Source organism: Convolutriloba macropyga, chromosome 8 (genome assembly GCF_964194025.1).
Source record: "Convolutriloba macropyga chromosome 8, txConMacr16.3, whole genome shotgun sequence".
In the NCBI taxonomy this organism is placed as follows: Eukaryota; Metazoa; Xenacoelomorpha; order Acoela; family Convolutidae; genus Convolutriloba; species Convolutriloba macropyga.
Genome location: NC_134475.1, coordinates 6,415,003 through 6,431,747, shown reverse-complemented (window position 1 = coordinate 6,431,747; position 16,745 = coordinate 6,415,003). Strand labels below are relative to the sequence as shown.

The window sequence follows — 16,745 nt, the reverse complement described above, 5'->3', positions numbered from 1 at the left end:
CGAGGGCTGACAAATTACAAAACTGAAAAAACTTGAAAATCAGAAATTTTAACAAAATCTTGCAAGAACTCGTGTTATCTTCAGAGCCATTTCATTGTCTCCATAGACTATCCAGTATCTGTATTTGAAGCCTTGAATTAGTTTCATTGGCCCACAGGAACCATAAACGTGGAACAATAATTTTCTGAAAAATCTGAAATCTTAAATTTAAACAAACTTTCTAAAACTTGTGTTATTAAAATACTGATGACCATTCCATTAATTCTAGCAACTATGCAGTATTTCACTATCAAACATTGCCTTGGAGCAAATTCCTGGGCCCCTGGAGCAGAAAAACTTCAAACTGTTTCAAAGAAAACAAAAAAGTAAAAGTTTTAAGATATAAAGGATTTAAAAATCCGCTAAAATAGTGATAATTAAACATTGAAAACCATTATATAGAAAACGCTTTAAAACAGTGGAATCTGTTTTAAAAAATTAATTCTTTTATTTTAAGAGCGGTGTATAATCTTCTGTAGAAATCTCGATTTAAAAAATTAAGGTTTACAAAATTTTATACTGATCGAACAGCAAATGTTTTGATTATAAAAAAATTATTGAAGATCATAGGCTTAATTACAAAATTCATAATATCTGAAACAAAAACACCTCCTTTCTGAGCTATTAGTTCAAAAAAATGGATGCTTAACAAAAATTAACTGGTAGGATTGAACAAACTACCCACAACATATTTTAAGGATTCCACATAACGGTTTCGCCTAATATACCAAAACATAACCGACTAACGTCTGCCGAAATCCTCTCAAATGACCGGCCAAAAGTTGACTTCGTCTGTAGCTAGCCACGGTTTAGTGAGGCTAGCTTTAGCTTACTGGAAGGGGCGTGAGGTGAGGGTAATAGATGATATCACGCCACAACAGCAGCTGAAGTGGGGCATCAGCAAAAGAGCTAAGGAAAGAGACACAGATAGTGTGCGAGAGATAAAACGTGAACCAGAGAGAGAGGGAAGAAACCCGAACCGACAGAGAGAGAGAGAGAGATATCTAGGAATTTTCATAATGAGATTCGACTCTGCAACTTCTAGTTTTCCAGCCTCGTTAGTAATTAAATCATATAAAAACTGAAAGTGCAAATTTCAAAAGTTTCCGCAATTCTCAGTGAAAAATGTTCAAAAGCATTTATTGTCCCTGGAGTTCAACCAAGTAACCCATCTGCAAGACTTGAAACGTTTCGATGGCCAGTAATGATCGTTTAACTCAGAAAAGGACAGAAATTCAAAAATTTTACAATTGCAAATTTTACCAAAATCTTATTAAAATTCATCATATTAATATCTTCAGTATCATTTCATCATCTTTAGAGACTACCCAGTATCCCCATTTCAAGCCATAAATAGTTTCAATGGCTCAAAGATCCATAAATTTGGAAAAATTTCGAAAATTTTCGAAAATTAAAAAAAAATTAAATTATATCAAAATATTGCTGGAACTGGAGTCATTAAAACAATGATAACCATTATTTCGTGATATTAAAATCTTGAAAAACATTCCATTACATCTAGAAGCTATGCACTAACATACTAGCAAACCCTATGTTCCCTGGTCACTGAGGAAAAAAAATAACTTTCAAAATTTTCTTTTAAAATCGCTTAAATTCATATTAAAATCGCGAAGCACACTCCCCATTACCACAAGAAATTATGCAGTAAGCTACAATCAAAACCTAGAGGAGATTCCTCGGCCATTGAGGTTAGAAAAACCTAAAAAAAACGATTAAAAAAATTTACTAACCTAAAAAATCCTTATAAAATTTGAAATAAATTTGCAAAATTTATCAAAAAAATTGCCAAAATTTGTGGCATTAAAATGTTAAAACCATTCTATGGACAATAAAAATTTTTTAGTAACCTATTCCTAAACCCTAGACGAGGTGCATTGGCCCCTAGTGTTGGAAAACTTAAATGGCAATAAATGTCCGAAAATTTGAAAAACATAACCGACTAACGTCGGGCGAATTGCTCTCAAACGACCGGCGAGCGGTTGGCTTCGTCAGTAGCTAGCCACGGGGGGGGGGGGGGGGGGTGCACTGGGGGCTGATGGGGGCAGCACTGGGTGGGGGGGGCAACAGCGCGGTGGGGATGGGGGTCAACGGGGGGGGGGGGGGGGGGTTCTCAACCTCTCAGAACCGCCCTTCACACCATAAGTATAAGTAACAGTTTGAGCTGAAACAGACCTGAAAGGCTCTAAGAGCACTTAATGCCCACTGGGCGCTACGTGTTTATCCCGTTTTTGAGGACCAAAAGTCAAAAGCGTCAGACGAAAAATCGGTCAAGCGAAAAATCGCATAAAAAAAAAGATCAACAGGACTAATATAATTGCTACAAACTTCGTTTGAGAGCAATTAAAAATGCAGGTTCTATCAAAAGATTGTTAAAATTCGTGATATTAAAAAGTAGGAAACCATTCCATTACCAATAGAAACTATAATATAATCTATTATTAGACACAGGAGGAGTTCTCTTGACACCGAGGGCTGACAAATTACAAAATTGAAAAAATTTGAAAATCAGAAATTTTAACAAAATCTTGCAAGAACTCGTGTTATCTTCAGAACCATTTCATTGTCTCCATAGACTATCCAGTATCTCTATTTGAAACCTTGAATTAGCTTCATTGGCTCACAGGAACCATAAACGTGGAACAATAATTTTCAGAAAATTCTAAAACCTTAAATTTAATCAAACTTTCTAAAACTTGTGTTATTAAAATTATGATGACCATTCTATTACCTCTAGCAACTATGCAGTATTTTATTATCAAACTCTGCCTTGGAGCAAATTCCTGGGCCCCTGGGGCAGAAAATCTTCAAACTGTTACAAAAAACCCAAAAAATAAAAGTTTTAAGTAATAAATGATTTAAAAATCCGCTAAAATTATTGAAATTTAAAAATTGAAAACCATTAAATAGAAAACTCCTTGAAATAGTAGAATCTGTTTAAAAAACCAATTCCTTTGTTTTAGGAGCGGTGTATAATCTTCTGTAGAAATCTCGATTTAAAAAATTAAGGTTTACAAAATCTTATACTGATCAAACAGCAAATGTTTTGATTATAAATCAAAAAATCATTAATGCTCAAAGATCACAGGCTTAATTACAAAATTCATAATATTTGAAACAAAAACACCTCCTTTCTGTGCTATTAGTTCAAAAAAATGATGCTTAACAAAAAATTACTGGTAGGATTGTACAAAACATAACCGACTAACGTCCGCCGAAATCCCCTCAAATGACCGGCGAGAGGTTTACTTCGTCTGTAGCTAGCCACGGTTTAGTGAGGCTACCTTTAGTGTACTGGAAGGGGCTTGAGGTGAGGGTAATAAATGATATATCGCCACAACAGCAGCTGAAGTGGGGCATCCGCAAAAGAGCTAAGGAAAGATACAGATAGTGTGCGAGAGATAAAACATGAACTAGAAATAGAGGGAAGAAACCCGAACCTACAGAGAGAGAGAGAGAGAGAGAGAGAGAGACAGACAGACAGACACAGAGAGAGGGAGAGAGAGATATATATCTAGGAATTTCCATAAGGAGATTCGAATTTTCAACTTCTAGTTCTCCAGCCTCGTTAGTAATTAAATCATATAAAAATTGAAAGTGCAAATTTCAGAAAAGTTTCCGCAATTCACAGTGAAATATGTTCAAAAGCATTTATTGTCTCTGGAGTTCTACCAAGTAACCCATCTGCAAGACTTGAAACATTTCGATGGCCAATAATGATCGTTTAACTTCATCTTTGGAGACTACCCAGTATCCCCATTTCAAGCCTTAAATAGTTTCAATGGCTCAAAGATCCATAAATTTGGAAAAATTTCGAAATTTTTCGAAAATTAAAAAAAAAATTAAATTATATCAAAATATTGCTCGAACTCGAGTCATTAAAACAATGATAACCACTATTTCGTGATATTAAAATCTTGAAAAACGTTCCATTACATCTAGAAACTATGCACTAACATACTAGCAAACCCTATGTTCCCTGGTCACTGAGGAAAAAAAAACGTTCAAAATTTTCTTTTAAAATCGCTTAAATTCATATTAAAATCTCGAAGCACACTCCCCATTACCACAAGAAATTATGCAGTAACCTATAATCAAAACCTAGAGGAGATTCCTCGGCCATTCAGGATAGAAATACCTAAAAAAACATTTTCAAAGACTTAGAAAAAAATTTGCAAAACATCAAAAAAATTTATGGTATTAAAATGTTGAAGATCATTCCATGAAATTACAAGTTCTATCAAAAGATTGTTAAAATTCGTGATATTAAAAAGTGCGAAATTATTCTATTACCACAAGAAACTATAATATAACCTATTATTAGACACAGGAGGTCTAAAACTTAAATTAAATCAAAACATTGCTGGAACATAATAACTTGGAACATAATAATTTTCCAAGATCAATAAACTTGGAACGAAATAATTTTTCAAGAAGTTTGAAAAAAAATTAAATTAAAACAAAATATTGCTGGAAATCGAGTCATTACAATAAAGATAACCATTCCATTAACTCTAGGAACGAGGCAGCAGCTTATTATCAAACCTCGGAGATCCCTGGTGCAAAAAATTTTTAAAAAAATAAGTATTCAAAAAAAAACTCGAAAAAGTGCAAATACTTTTCTTAAAATGCTTAAATTCGTGATAATCAAATCATGAAAATCGTTCCGTTACATCTAGAAACTATGCACTAACATACTAGCAAACCCTATAAGAGGTTCCCTGGCCACTGAGGAAAAATAAACTTTCAAAATTTTCTTTTAAAATTGCTGTAATTCATAAAATTAAAATCTCGAAGCACATTCCCCATTACAAGAAACAATGCAGTAACCTCTTATCAAAATCTAGAAAAATTTTCTCGGCCATTGAGGTTAGAAAAACCTAAAGAAACGATTAAAAAAATTTACTAACCTAAAAAATCCTTATAAAATTTGAAAGAAATTTGAAAAATTTATCAAAAAAATTGCCAAAATTTGTGGCATTAAAATGTTAAAACCATTCTATGGACAATAAAAATTTTTTAGTAACCTATTCAAAATTTATCAAAAAACTGCAAAAATTTGTGGCCTTAAAATGTTAAAACCATTCTATGGACGATTAATAAACTTCATTAACCTAGATAGATTCAGCAATAGATATCACTCAAAAATGAAGAACGAAAGCATGAAAAAGTCACATATGAGGTCAAAAAATGTTCTAGAAGAAAAGCGCAAAAAGTCAAACAATTTGAATAAAAAAGACCAACACGTTTAAGGTAATTGCTATGAACTTTGTTCAACGGCAATTAATAACTTAAAAAATGATAAACATAGCCGGCATATTGCCGAAAAATAGCCACGATAGACGTTTGTGGCCTTCCATGGAATTGAAACAACTAAAGAAATATGATAGACCGATTGACCACCAGTCCATTAATAGGCCATTATATTTTTGGGTTAGACTCGTAGTGTCAATTTTACGAGACACATACGCTCTAGAAGGAGAAAGCCCTAATAGAGCTTTTTCAAAATTAACAATCGAAATCAAAAACTCAAGACTCTATTCAAGAATGAGGGCATATGTTTGGCACTCCTTAGATGCACAGTATTGATCTTTAACTACTAAATGTTCATAAAAATTAAAAATCATTAAGTGAGTGCAGAAGTTATGAGAGAGGAAAGTAACAACATTGACCTAAAAGCAGAACAAATGATGTCACGCACACATTTAAACTCCAACGCAGTAGAAGTCACTGAAATTGAAAATATCAAAGGTCGCAAGAATCATCGATGGAGACAACGAATTAAAAAAAACATAACAGAGGACAAGTCCTGATATACAATCCAAAGAATTCAATGAACAGAACTAATGTACCTGACCAGCAGATCAATTGAACATTCCCAGCCAAAAAGATCAAATCTCAAAAGTTCAGAAACAAAGAATAAAAAAACTAAACAAATAATTGCTAAAAGTTTTGAAGCTTTTAAACTGAAGGCCATATATGGCACTGTTCAATAATATCATTAACTCACGCACAAGCCTTTGAAAGAGACTAACTTGCCACAAACGGTAGATAAACTCGAGAAATATAACAAATGCTTCACAACTGTGCAGTGCAAAATTTATATCAAGATTGTTAATTTCGATGGGCAAACTGTTCAAAATCATTTTTGGTCTCTGGAGTTCTGTCAAGTATCCCACCTGCAAGACTTGAAACTTTTCATTGGCCAGTAATGATCGTATAACTCACAAAAGGACAGAAAAATTCAATTATTAACAAAATCTTGCTAAAATTCATGATATTCAAATCTTCAGAATCAATTCATTGTCTTAAGACACTACCCAGTATCCCTATTTCAAGCCTTAAATAGTTTCAATGGCGCAAAGATCTATCAACTTGGAACATAATAAATTTTCAGAAAATTGAAAAAAACTTAAATTAAATCAAAACATTGCTGGAACATAATAACTTGGAATATAATAATTTTCCAAGATCAATAAACTTGGAACAAAATAAATTTTCAAGAAGTTTGAAAAAAACTTAAATTAAAACAAAATATTGCTGGAACTCGAGTCATTAAAATAAAGATAACCATTCCATTAACTCTAGGAACGAGGCAGCAGCTTATTATCAAACCTCGGAGATCCCTGGTGCAAAAAAATTTTAAAAAAATTAGTATTCAAAAAAAAACTCGAAAAAGTGCAAATACTTTTCTTGAAATGCTTAAACTCGTGATATTCAAATCTTGAAAAACGTTCCATTACATCCAGAAACTATGCAGTAACATACTAGCAAACCCTATAAGAGATTCCCTGGCCACTGAAAAAAAATAATTTTTCAGAAATTAAAAAAAAGATGCATTTTTTTTAAAAACCGCTAAAAATCAATTCAAATTTTAATAGAAATTTTAACAAATCTTTCAAGAATTCGTGTTATCTTCAGAACCATTTCATTTTCTCCATAGACTATCCAGTATCTCTATTTGAAGCCTTGAATTAATTTCATTGGCTGACAGGAACCATAAACGTGGAACAATAATTTTCAGAAAAATCTTAAACTTAATCAAACTTTCTAAAATTGTGTTATTAAAATAATGATGACTAATCCATTACCTCTAGCAACTACTCAGTAGTTTATTATCAAACTCTGCCCTGGAGCAGGTTCCTCGGCCCCTGGTGCACGAACACTTCAAACTGTTTCAAAAAATCTTGAAAAAATGCAAGTTTTACTTTGAAAAATTGCTAAAATTTGTGATATTTAAAAATTGAAACTCTAGAAACTGGCAACAACTTATCAAAACTCGGAGGAGTTCCCTGTTGCCAAAAAAAATAAAAAAAATTTCAGAAATATACAAAAAACTTGAAAAAAAGCAAACTTTAATTCGTTAACTTTACAAACTTTTATCAAACTTTAAAGCTTTAATTCGTAATACTAAAATCATGAAAATCGTTCCGTTACATCTAGAAACTATGCACTAACATACTAGCAAACCCTATAAGAGGTTCCCTGGCCACTGAGGAAAAATAAACTTTCAAAATTTTCTTTTAAAATTGCTGTAATTCATAAAATTAAAATCTCGAAGCACATTCCCCATTACAAGAAACAATGCAGTAACCTCTTATCAAAATCTAGAAAAATTTTCTCGGCCATTGAGGTTAGAAAAACCTAAAAAAACGATTTAAAAAATTTATTAACCTAAAAAATCCTTGTAAAAATTGAAATAAATTTGCAAAATTTATCAAAAAAATTGCCAAAATTTGTGGCATTAAAATGTTAAAACCATTCTATGGACATAAAAAAAATTTTCAGTAACCTATTATTAAACCCTAGCTGAGGTTTATTGGCCCCTGGGGTTGGAAAACTTAAATAATGACAATACATGTCCGAAAATTTGAAAAAATTGCAAGTTCTATCAGAAGATTGTTAAAATTCGTGATATTTAAAAGTGGGAAATCATTCTATTACCACTAAAACTATTATATAATCTACTATTAGACGCAGAAGGAGTTTTCGTGGTACCGAGGGCTGAAAAATTACAAAATGCAAAAAAAAATCAAAAATTTTAAAATCTTGATCCAATTCGTGTTATTCTCAAAACATATTATATTCTCCATAGACTATCTAGTATACCTATTTCAAGCCTTATATAAACTTCATTGGCTCACAGGAACCATAAACTTGGAACAATACTTTTCAGAAAATTCGTAAAATCTAAAATTTATACAAAAACTTGCTAACACTTGTGTTACTAAAATATGGATGACTATTGCATTACCTCTAGCAACTACTCAGTATTTTATTATCAAACTCTGCCCTGGAGCAGGTTCGTGGGCGCCTGGTGCAAGAACACTTCAAACAGTTTCAAAAAATCTTGAAAAAATGCATGTTTTACTTTAAAAAATTGCTAAAATTAGTGATAATTAAAAATTGAAAACCATTATATAGAAAACTCCTTGAAATAGTGGAATCTGTTTTAAAAAATATATTTTTTTAATTTTAAGAGCTGTGTATAGTCTTTTGTAGAAATCTCGATTTAAAAAATCAAGGTTCACCAATCTTTATACTGATCAAACAGCAAATGTTTTGATAAATAAAAAAATCATTATTGCTCAAGGATCCTAGGCTTAATTACAAAATTCATTTTATTTGAAACAAAAACACCTCCTTTCTGAGCTATTAGTTCAAAAAAAATTGATGCTTAACAAAAATTTAGTGGTAGGATTGATCGACAAACTACCGACAACATATTTTAAGTAATCAACCCCAGATGAGGTTTCTTGGCCCAAAGGGTTGAAAAACTCAAATAATGACAATATTTCCGCAAAATGGAACAAAATTCCCAGTTTTATCAAAAGATTGCAAGAATTCGTGATGTTAAAAAGTTGAAAGCCATTCCATTACCTTTAGAAACTATGAAATAACCTATTATTAGACGCAGGAGGCGTTTTCTTGCGAGGGCTGAAAAACCTCACAAAAGCAAAAATTGAAAAAAATGTAAAAATTAGTATTAACTTACGTGTTTGTTTGGAGTACCGAAACATATATGGCCATAAAAATTAATTACGTCCTGCAAAAGATCAACTTACACAAACCTCAATTTTAGACTGGCCCAACAAATAAATCGAAAAATGACAAAAAAATGCGAAAAACTGCAAACTTTTGGGCTCAAAAACTAAAAATGGCCTTTTAACCGTGGATTACGGCCTTCCCAGTAGCTTCACCACTCAATCTACTTGAAGGACTACTAAACGAGGCTAAGGACCTCTAATGAACCTTGATGCCCGCTAAGCTTGACCTGTTTATACCGTTGTGAAAGCTTAAAGTCATAAAAAAAAGGTGCAAAAGATCAACTTACACAAACCTCAATTTTAGACTGGCCCAACAAAAAAATCGAAAAATGACAAAAAAAATGCGAAAAACTGCAAACTTTTGGGCCCAAAAACTAAAAATGACCTTTTAACCGTGGTTTACGGCCTTCCCAGTAGCTTCACCACTCAATCTACTTGAAGGACTACTAAACGAGGCTAAGGACCTCTAATGAACCTTGATGCCCGCTAAGCTTGACCTGTTTATACCGTTGTGAAAGCATAAAGTCAAAAAAAGGGGTGAAAACATCTTACAAAAAAGACAAAGCACCAATACAATCTAAACTTGATGTCCCCAATAAAAGCCGCTATCGCTTCCCGGCTATTAAAAACAACAAAATATATAAAAAGTTCGATAAAAAACGCATGATACTATATATCCTCTCGTTTCATAATTGACAAAATCTTGTTTGATACCTGACTTCGGCAATAATACTTTTGATAACCAAAAAGTAACATCAGAAGCATTATCGAATTACGATAGTTCACAAAGCATACGATCCTACAAGCGCTAAAATAAACAAAAACGATTAAAATATTTCAAACAATTACAATTTTCTCTTTCCCGGAATTAGTTTTAATTCAAAAACCAATAAACATAGCTGACAGATTGCCAGAATATAGGCACGATAGCTCCGTAGATCTGCAGTCTCAAAAAAAGTAAAAAGACAAAAAATTCTTATCAAATGCTGAGCTACATTTTGATGAAGTCTCTTTTTAACTTATTGCTGCTTCTAATAGCTGCTTTCGAATAACCATCAATTAGAGTGACACGCACACACTTGAGCTTATTTCTTTCAACAAAAACTTTAGAAAAGAAAACAGTTTAAATAGTTTTGATTAAAAGGTGAGAAAGAAAGAAAAGTTCATTTCAGATTGAGGAAGTCATTTTTGAGAGTGCAGTGAGTCATGTGCGACCAAAAACTTAATCACGCAAAAGAACTGAACAAAAAGCAGATTTGAAGTGATTGTGAGATCATACGGAAGAAAAAAAATCCTGACGATAAAATAAAAAAACAGCAGGACAAGTCAAAATTGAAAATTGAAATTTTTATCGACTGCACAAAAAAACAGACCTGTAATGGACTATGAACGGATTAGGAAACATTTAGAAAAAAATCAGATCCCGCAAAAATAAAAACCAATGTCAAAATGCCGCACGTGAACAAGAAACCACATTGAGAAAGCGAATTTTAGCTCAAACGCCGTTTTCTCACTCTTTTGAAATTAGAGAGAAAAACTTTTACGCCGCAAAACTACTTGTTTTTTGCTTCACTTCCTGTCTCCGTGTGACCAAAATCATCACTTCAATTAGACTTCCAAAATCATGAAAATGTGTGAAAAGCTCATAAAGGACAGTGCCTCAATACAATTAAAATTTTTTGAATTGTAAAAGCCAAGAGAAGCCCAATAATAGCCCCAGCTATCGCTTCGCGGCTAATAAAAACCACACTTTATATTAACATTGACACTAAGCTTCCTTATTGTGACTGTGCCCTTAACAACTGTTGTGCCTGTGTCCAAATGTCACAAGTTCTTAAGCAAATATTCTTTAATAATTTTTCAGTGAACCGCTACAAGTTCAGCATACAAGTACAGAACAAAAGAAGACAAAAAAAGAAGTACACAAAAATTATTTAAGATTTTTCTAAAAACTGTCCAATCCAACATTCAAGCATCCACTCTTAGTAACCACACCATAAGAAAAACTAAGGTTAACAAAACAATTGCCAAAAGTGCAAAACAGGAAATGGTTAAACAAAGATAGAAAATAACGCGCTTAAACTAAAAACTTAGCTGGGGAAAGTCATTTTTTTGAGAGTGAGTAAATCACGCAGGACCAAAAATTTAACGAATGAACAAAGCAGATTTGAAGTCAGCGTGACGTTATATGGTTCTGACAAAAAGCTTGACAAAATTACAATCTATCGCTGTCACAGTCACTGAAAAACTGCTTAAAAAACGCACGTTAACGAAAAAATTTGCTTGCTTAGCAAAAATTATACATATCTACTATTCTCACTCCTTTTTAAAAACGATGTATGAACAAAAACCACATCTTTTCCTCTTCTTTCAACTTTTGTTCTAAAGGTCGGCCTTAACACTTGTTTTCACGTGCCGCAAATGAACTTTACACCCTGCTAACACCGATTTTCCTTTTAAAAAACGTGGCCGGTAGACTCCGGAGTTCGCTCGAAGTAAAGTTGACCAAATAGTAAAAACACAGATCAAAAAGAAAATTCTTTTCATCAAATGCTGAGATGTTAGATTTTGATAAATAAACTTATTGCTGCAGCTTCTATTAGCTGCTCTCAAATAACGTTCAATTAGATTGACACACAAGTACTTGAGATTATCCCCTTTGAATTAAAGAGAAGTCAATTTCAGAGAGCGGAAGCCATTTTCGAGAAGAGGTAAGTCCCGTGTCACCAAAAAATTAATCACGACAATGAATGTAACTCGCTCCACTAAGAGTGCAAAATGACGTCGCGCACGCAATTCAGTTGAAATTGCATGACGCACATCGGGCTTCAAACAGAAAAAAAACAGACAAAATGACCGAAATTTTTTTTCAGTGTCAAAAAGTGTTCTAAAGTGGCATGCAGTTTCAGTTAGATTCTCAAACTATATTTAAATCGAGGCTTCTAAGCTAAAAGCTAATAAGCTTATTACCAATGTTAGCTAGCAAATACTCAACACTCTAATGAACTTTCATAACCTAATTCTCAATGAACTAATGACCGGGCTTTATCGGTTTATCCCGTATCTTTTGATTTTGATCGTTTGACTTTGACAGTATTCACATTGCGTAATTGATTGCCTGAAAGAATTTAAAATCCATTCGGTTGAAAAACGGTCGTGACTTATGAAAAACGAAAAACGTGATCAAGCGAATTAAAAAAGATATAGCAGGACAAGTCCAGAAGTACAATTCAGAGAAATTTCATTGACTAAACAAAGAACTAGACCTATAACGCACTATGAGTGAATTGTGAAAACCATTTCCAGAAAAATCAGACAAAAAATAAAGAAAAACAGAAAATCAATGTCCAAATGCCACATGCCAACAGAAAACCACTTGCGAGAATCGGAAATCTGGTTCAAACAAAAAACTATGCCTAATATGAACTATGAATGGATTGGGAAACGATTTAGAAAAAATTCTGATCCAAAAAATCCAAAAAATAAAAGTGAAATTGCCACATGTGAACAAAAAAACCCCTAGCGAGAAGGCGACTTTTTGTTCAAACACCGTCTCACTCTATTTTAAATTTAGAGCGAAAAAACTTCAGGCCGCAAAACCACTCGCTTTCTCGCTCCATTTCCTGTTTCGGCGTGACCAAAATCACTAACCCAATTTGAAAATGTGTGAAAAGGACAAGTCCTGCACAATTCCAAGATTTTTCATTGACTAAGAAAACTAGACCTAGAACGGACTATGAATGGATTGGCAAAACAATTTGAGCGAGAACGCGGATTTTTGTTCAAACACTGTGTTTTCTCAAGCTTTTGAAATCAGAGCAAAAAAACTTCTCACCATGAAAATGTGTGAGCAGATCTTAAAAAAGACAGCGCCCCAATACAATTCAAATTCTTTGAATTGTATAAAAAAAACCAAGAGAGCCAATAATAGCCTCGGCTATCGCTTTCCGGCAATTTATAATAAGAAAACAATAATAGCTCAGCTGAGATGAGGGCGGCTACAAATAAATCAAAAATGGAACACCGAGAAAAAGGACGAAAAGAAAACCTCGGTCAATAACAGCTCCGCTCAGCTATCCACGCTCATAAAAATGAATAGAAAATCGACCAGAAAGATGGCGAATTTGGAATTTCATATGTCACTAACTCGGTCATGCAAGTGAAAAGTGGTTGTGTGAACACTTGCAGGCATAAGTGACAATACTGGCCCTGCTGTATCTTCTTAAAGCACGTTTTGCACAGGGAATGCGTGACACCATTCATCTCAATCTGGGTCTGAGGCACACCAAAACAAGACTCACACTTTGAACACCTGTAAACAAATATCAGGACTCATGAAGCACATACGCTCTAATGACAGCTCGTTCAAGTCCCTAAATTTATATTCCAGGATCAAAATTCAACGTGTAATCTGGTCATTTTGTCAATTTTATGCACATGAACATCAACTTCAAAATCGACATTTGTCTCCACGATGTGAATACCATTACTTTATTTTATAAACATACGTTTCAGCAATTTCTTACACCAGAAATTTTTTAACGAAAAATTTGAATCTTTTCCATTTGTTCCCCCCCCCCCAGCTTAGTGGGCGCATATTATTTGCACCCCCCCAGATGCACATGCTATATTTTTACTAGCACGTGGTCTGTAAGGGTGTTGCATAACGTACTGGGTGGGGCGGGGGCACAAACGGAAAAGATCCAAAAGTTCTCTATCACCATTTTCCGGTCAATATCGCCGTTGAGATATATTTTTAAAAAAGGATTCGACTAAAATTGCCAATCTGCTGAACTTACTGTGGACATTTCCAATTAGACGTGACTTTGCGTCTGAGGTCATTTCCACCCACACACTTAGCTTCATTGCCTCCTCCTGTGTAGTAGTCGGAGGATATACATGACAAGTGGTAATGTGTCTGGCACACAAAACACTCCACCAGTTGGCTCCCTTGTCCACACACGCGGCACGAGAAACAGCTTCGACATACCCACGACCAAGCACGATCCAAGGAAATCTGGTGTAAAATATTTTAATAAAACACCAAAGTACAATGAAAAAGATTGATACGACCGTTAGGAGAGAGAATAATATTTGCGACCCCCAGACGCACGTGCCATATTTTACGATTTTCTATGAAGGCAAGTGTGTGTGTGTGTGTGTCTGCGGGGGGGGGGGGGCATAACGTACTGGGAGGTGGTCATAACGTACGGGGGAGGGGTGCATAACGTACTGAGGGGGGGGGGGGAAAGGTCTGGAGAAAAATATTGATCCAAACTGATGCCAAGTAAAGAAATGTCTTCAACAGCGATAGAATCTATCAAATTCAAATTTTTAGGTTGAATTACTGTCTAAAATATCTGATTGAAAATGGCAAAGATTAATTTGAATTAATTACAATTTTAATGATTGGTTCTTTGATTGCAATTCCATTGGGGAACTTAATTTGCGTTATATTTCTCAAAAATATTTTTAATCCCCCCCATATTAACAGTTATACGCATAATTTCCATGTTTTGTAGGAACGAAAGAACCCTTAAATTTTTGTTCCTCTAGTCTTCTCTAAATAACTCTTCCGTCTGAATTTACTTAAGAGGTGGAGGATCTATTCTGTTTCAGCCCCCAGTGTTTTTTATGACCCCAGTTACAAATTATATGTTGTTATATAGCACGTTACTAGGTAAAAAAATAGCACGTGCTCCTGGGGGTCAGAAAAAATATATTCCCACTAAGCTGGGGCGGGGGGGGGAGGAAACAGATTAGATCCGAGGTGGAAACTCTGGATTTGTTCCCTTAATAAAGCAAAAAAAAACTAACCGGTCGATATTTTCTGTCTATGCAAAATACGTGAAAAGGATCACAGCAAACAGAGCAGTAGAGCATGGGCTCAACACCCCCACTTGAGCAGATAAGACACACAGATGCCACGGGCAGATCACAAGTACCTGCAACAGATGAAACATTTACCTTCATCAAAACACCCCCGCACTTTTTCCGCATAAATCAGTCTCACTGTAAAATATTCGGACAATTGTGTTTCTCTATCAAATTACTCCTTTTTCATCAGAGACAATTCTGCTTCGTAGTAGTACATGATTTCGTTGAGCATTAAATACACGGGGAGCGGGGTACTACGTTTAAAGATAGGGTATAACTAAGTTTAAAGATAGGGTATAACTTCTGACCGGGGCCGATAATCAAAACTTAAAATCCAATCTTTAAATCTACTGTCGTCCCTGTATTTAATGCATAACGCTATCATGGCCCATTCAAACTGTTATTGGAAACAATCGACTGACTTCGAAAGAATTGCTCTCAAGACTAACCCAGTTTCTTGGTATAAGAGCTTACTTTACACCACCAAAAAGATTTAACTTGAAACAAAATCCTTTTCTCCGCACTTTTGATTTGAATTTTAACAGTATAACGCCACCATTCGCAACATAATTCAAGAAGTCAAGCATGTACAAAGATCTCGAAAAGTCAAATTTATCAGGAAAAATTGACCAACAGGTCTAAAATTTTTGCAATCAAATTTTTAGGTGGAATTAATGTCTAAAATATCTGACTGAAAATGGCAATGACGCATTTGAATGAATTAAAATTTTAATGATTGGTTCTTGGTTCTTTGACAGGAAAAAAAGACCAACAGGTGTAAAATTTCTGCAACAACTTTCTTTGAGAGTAATTAAAAACTGCCCCAGTAAGTATTTAACTTTTGAAAATAAAACAAGTTATGCAATTGACTTGCCAATGATAGGGAGCCCATGTTTGTGGAGATACATCCTATCATTATAGTGATAATCTGGTATCTCGACTGACACTCTCAGGTCTCCATCGTCTCCTTTCTCGTCATTGTTGGAGGCTGCAGCAGCTGCCGCAAAGCTCCAGTACTTCTCATCTGGAGAGTCTGGTGGAATCCCATCACCTGGGGACCTAGGCATCAAAACGTCATCATTTCATTTTCAAGCATTTTTCAGTTACTTTGGAGATAATCAAAGAGGTGTAAATAAATTTTGACAGCGTTCTTTCTCTTCAGTTAAATCTAATCAAAGTCATATGAGAAAAGTCATATAATCAAACTCATATTCTATTTGTTGTTCTCGCCTGATCCAATGGAATCTTGACTCCTTTCTGGGTAGCTTTGTTCATGCCACTGTAATAATTTCAAGATCCCATACACTTGCCGCGTCAGATTAAAAGATTATAGCATTATGCAAGAAGTCAGAGCAGATTAAGTGATACAATAACGAAACCATGTTTGAACCTCAATTACATTGGACTTCATTATTCTCACCTGCCCGGTGATGAGGACGACCCAGATGAGGCATCGTATCCATGATACCCTAACTGCAGAATCGAATCTGACGAAGACCGAAGTGTCATTCCGCTATTTGATTGTCCGCTACTGTTTCCACTATTCGAATGACCAGGGTTACCGCAGTATTTTGTGGAACCTAAAATAGTAACACATCTACACTATGATTCGTTGATATCATATTGCTTGCTCAGGTACAAATGGCAGCGGTTAGATTTCTAGAAAACAGCAGGGATGGGCACCATTGAATTATATTGGACTTGAAATGTAAATATAGCCGGAACATGGCCGGACAGTACCCGCGAAAAAGGTTGTTGAAGCCC

The 16,745-nt window shown here is 34.4% G+C and overlaps 1 protein-coding gene across 1 annotated transcript in view; it reads right to left on the bottom strand.

The window, feature by feature from the left end:
• Nucleotides 1–16,745, bottom strand: part of LOC142344415 (uncharacterized) — a 70,664-nt gene that overhangs the window by 36,911 nt on the left and 17,008 nt on the right. The window contains exons 5-9 of the mRNA XM_075396034.1: nt 16,402–16,561; nt 15,856–16,040; nt 14,922–15,049; nt 13,904–14,121; nt 13,252–13,416 (exon numbers count right to left, since the gene is read on the bottom strand). Of these exons, the coding sequence (XP_075252149.1) occupies nt 13,252–13,416; nt 13,904–14,121; nt 14,922–15,049; nt 15,856–16,040; nt 16,402–16,561 (856 nt within the window). The remainder of the gene's footprint in view (nt 1–13,251; nt 13,417–13,903; nt 14,122–14,921; nt 15,050–15,855; nt 16,041–16,401; nt 16,562–16,745) is intronic.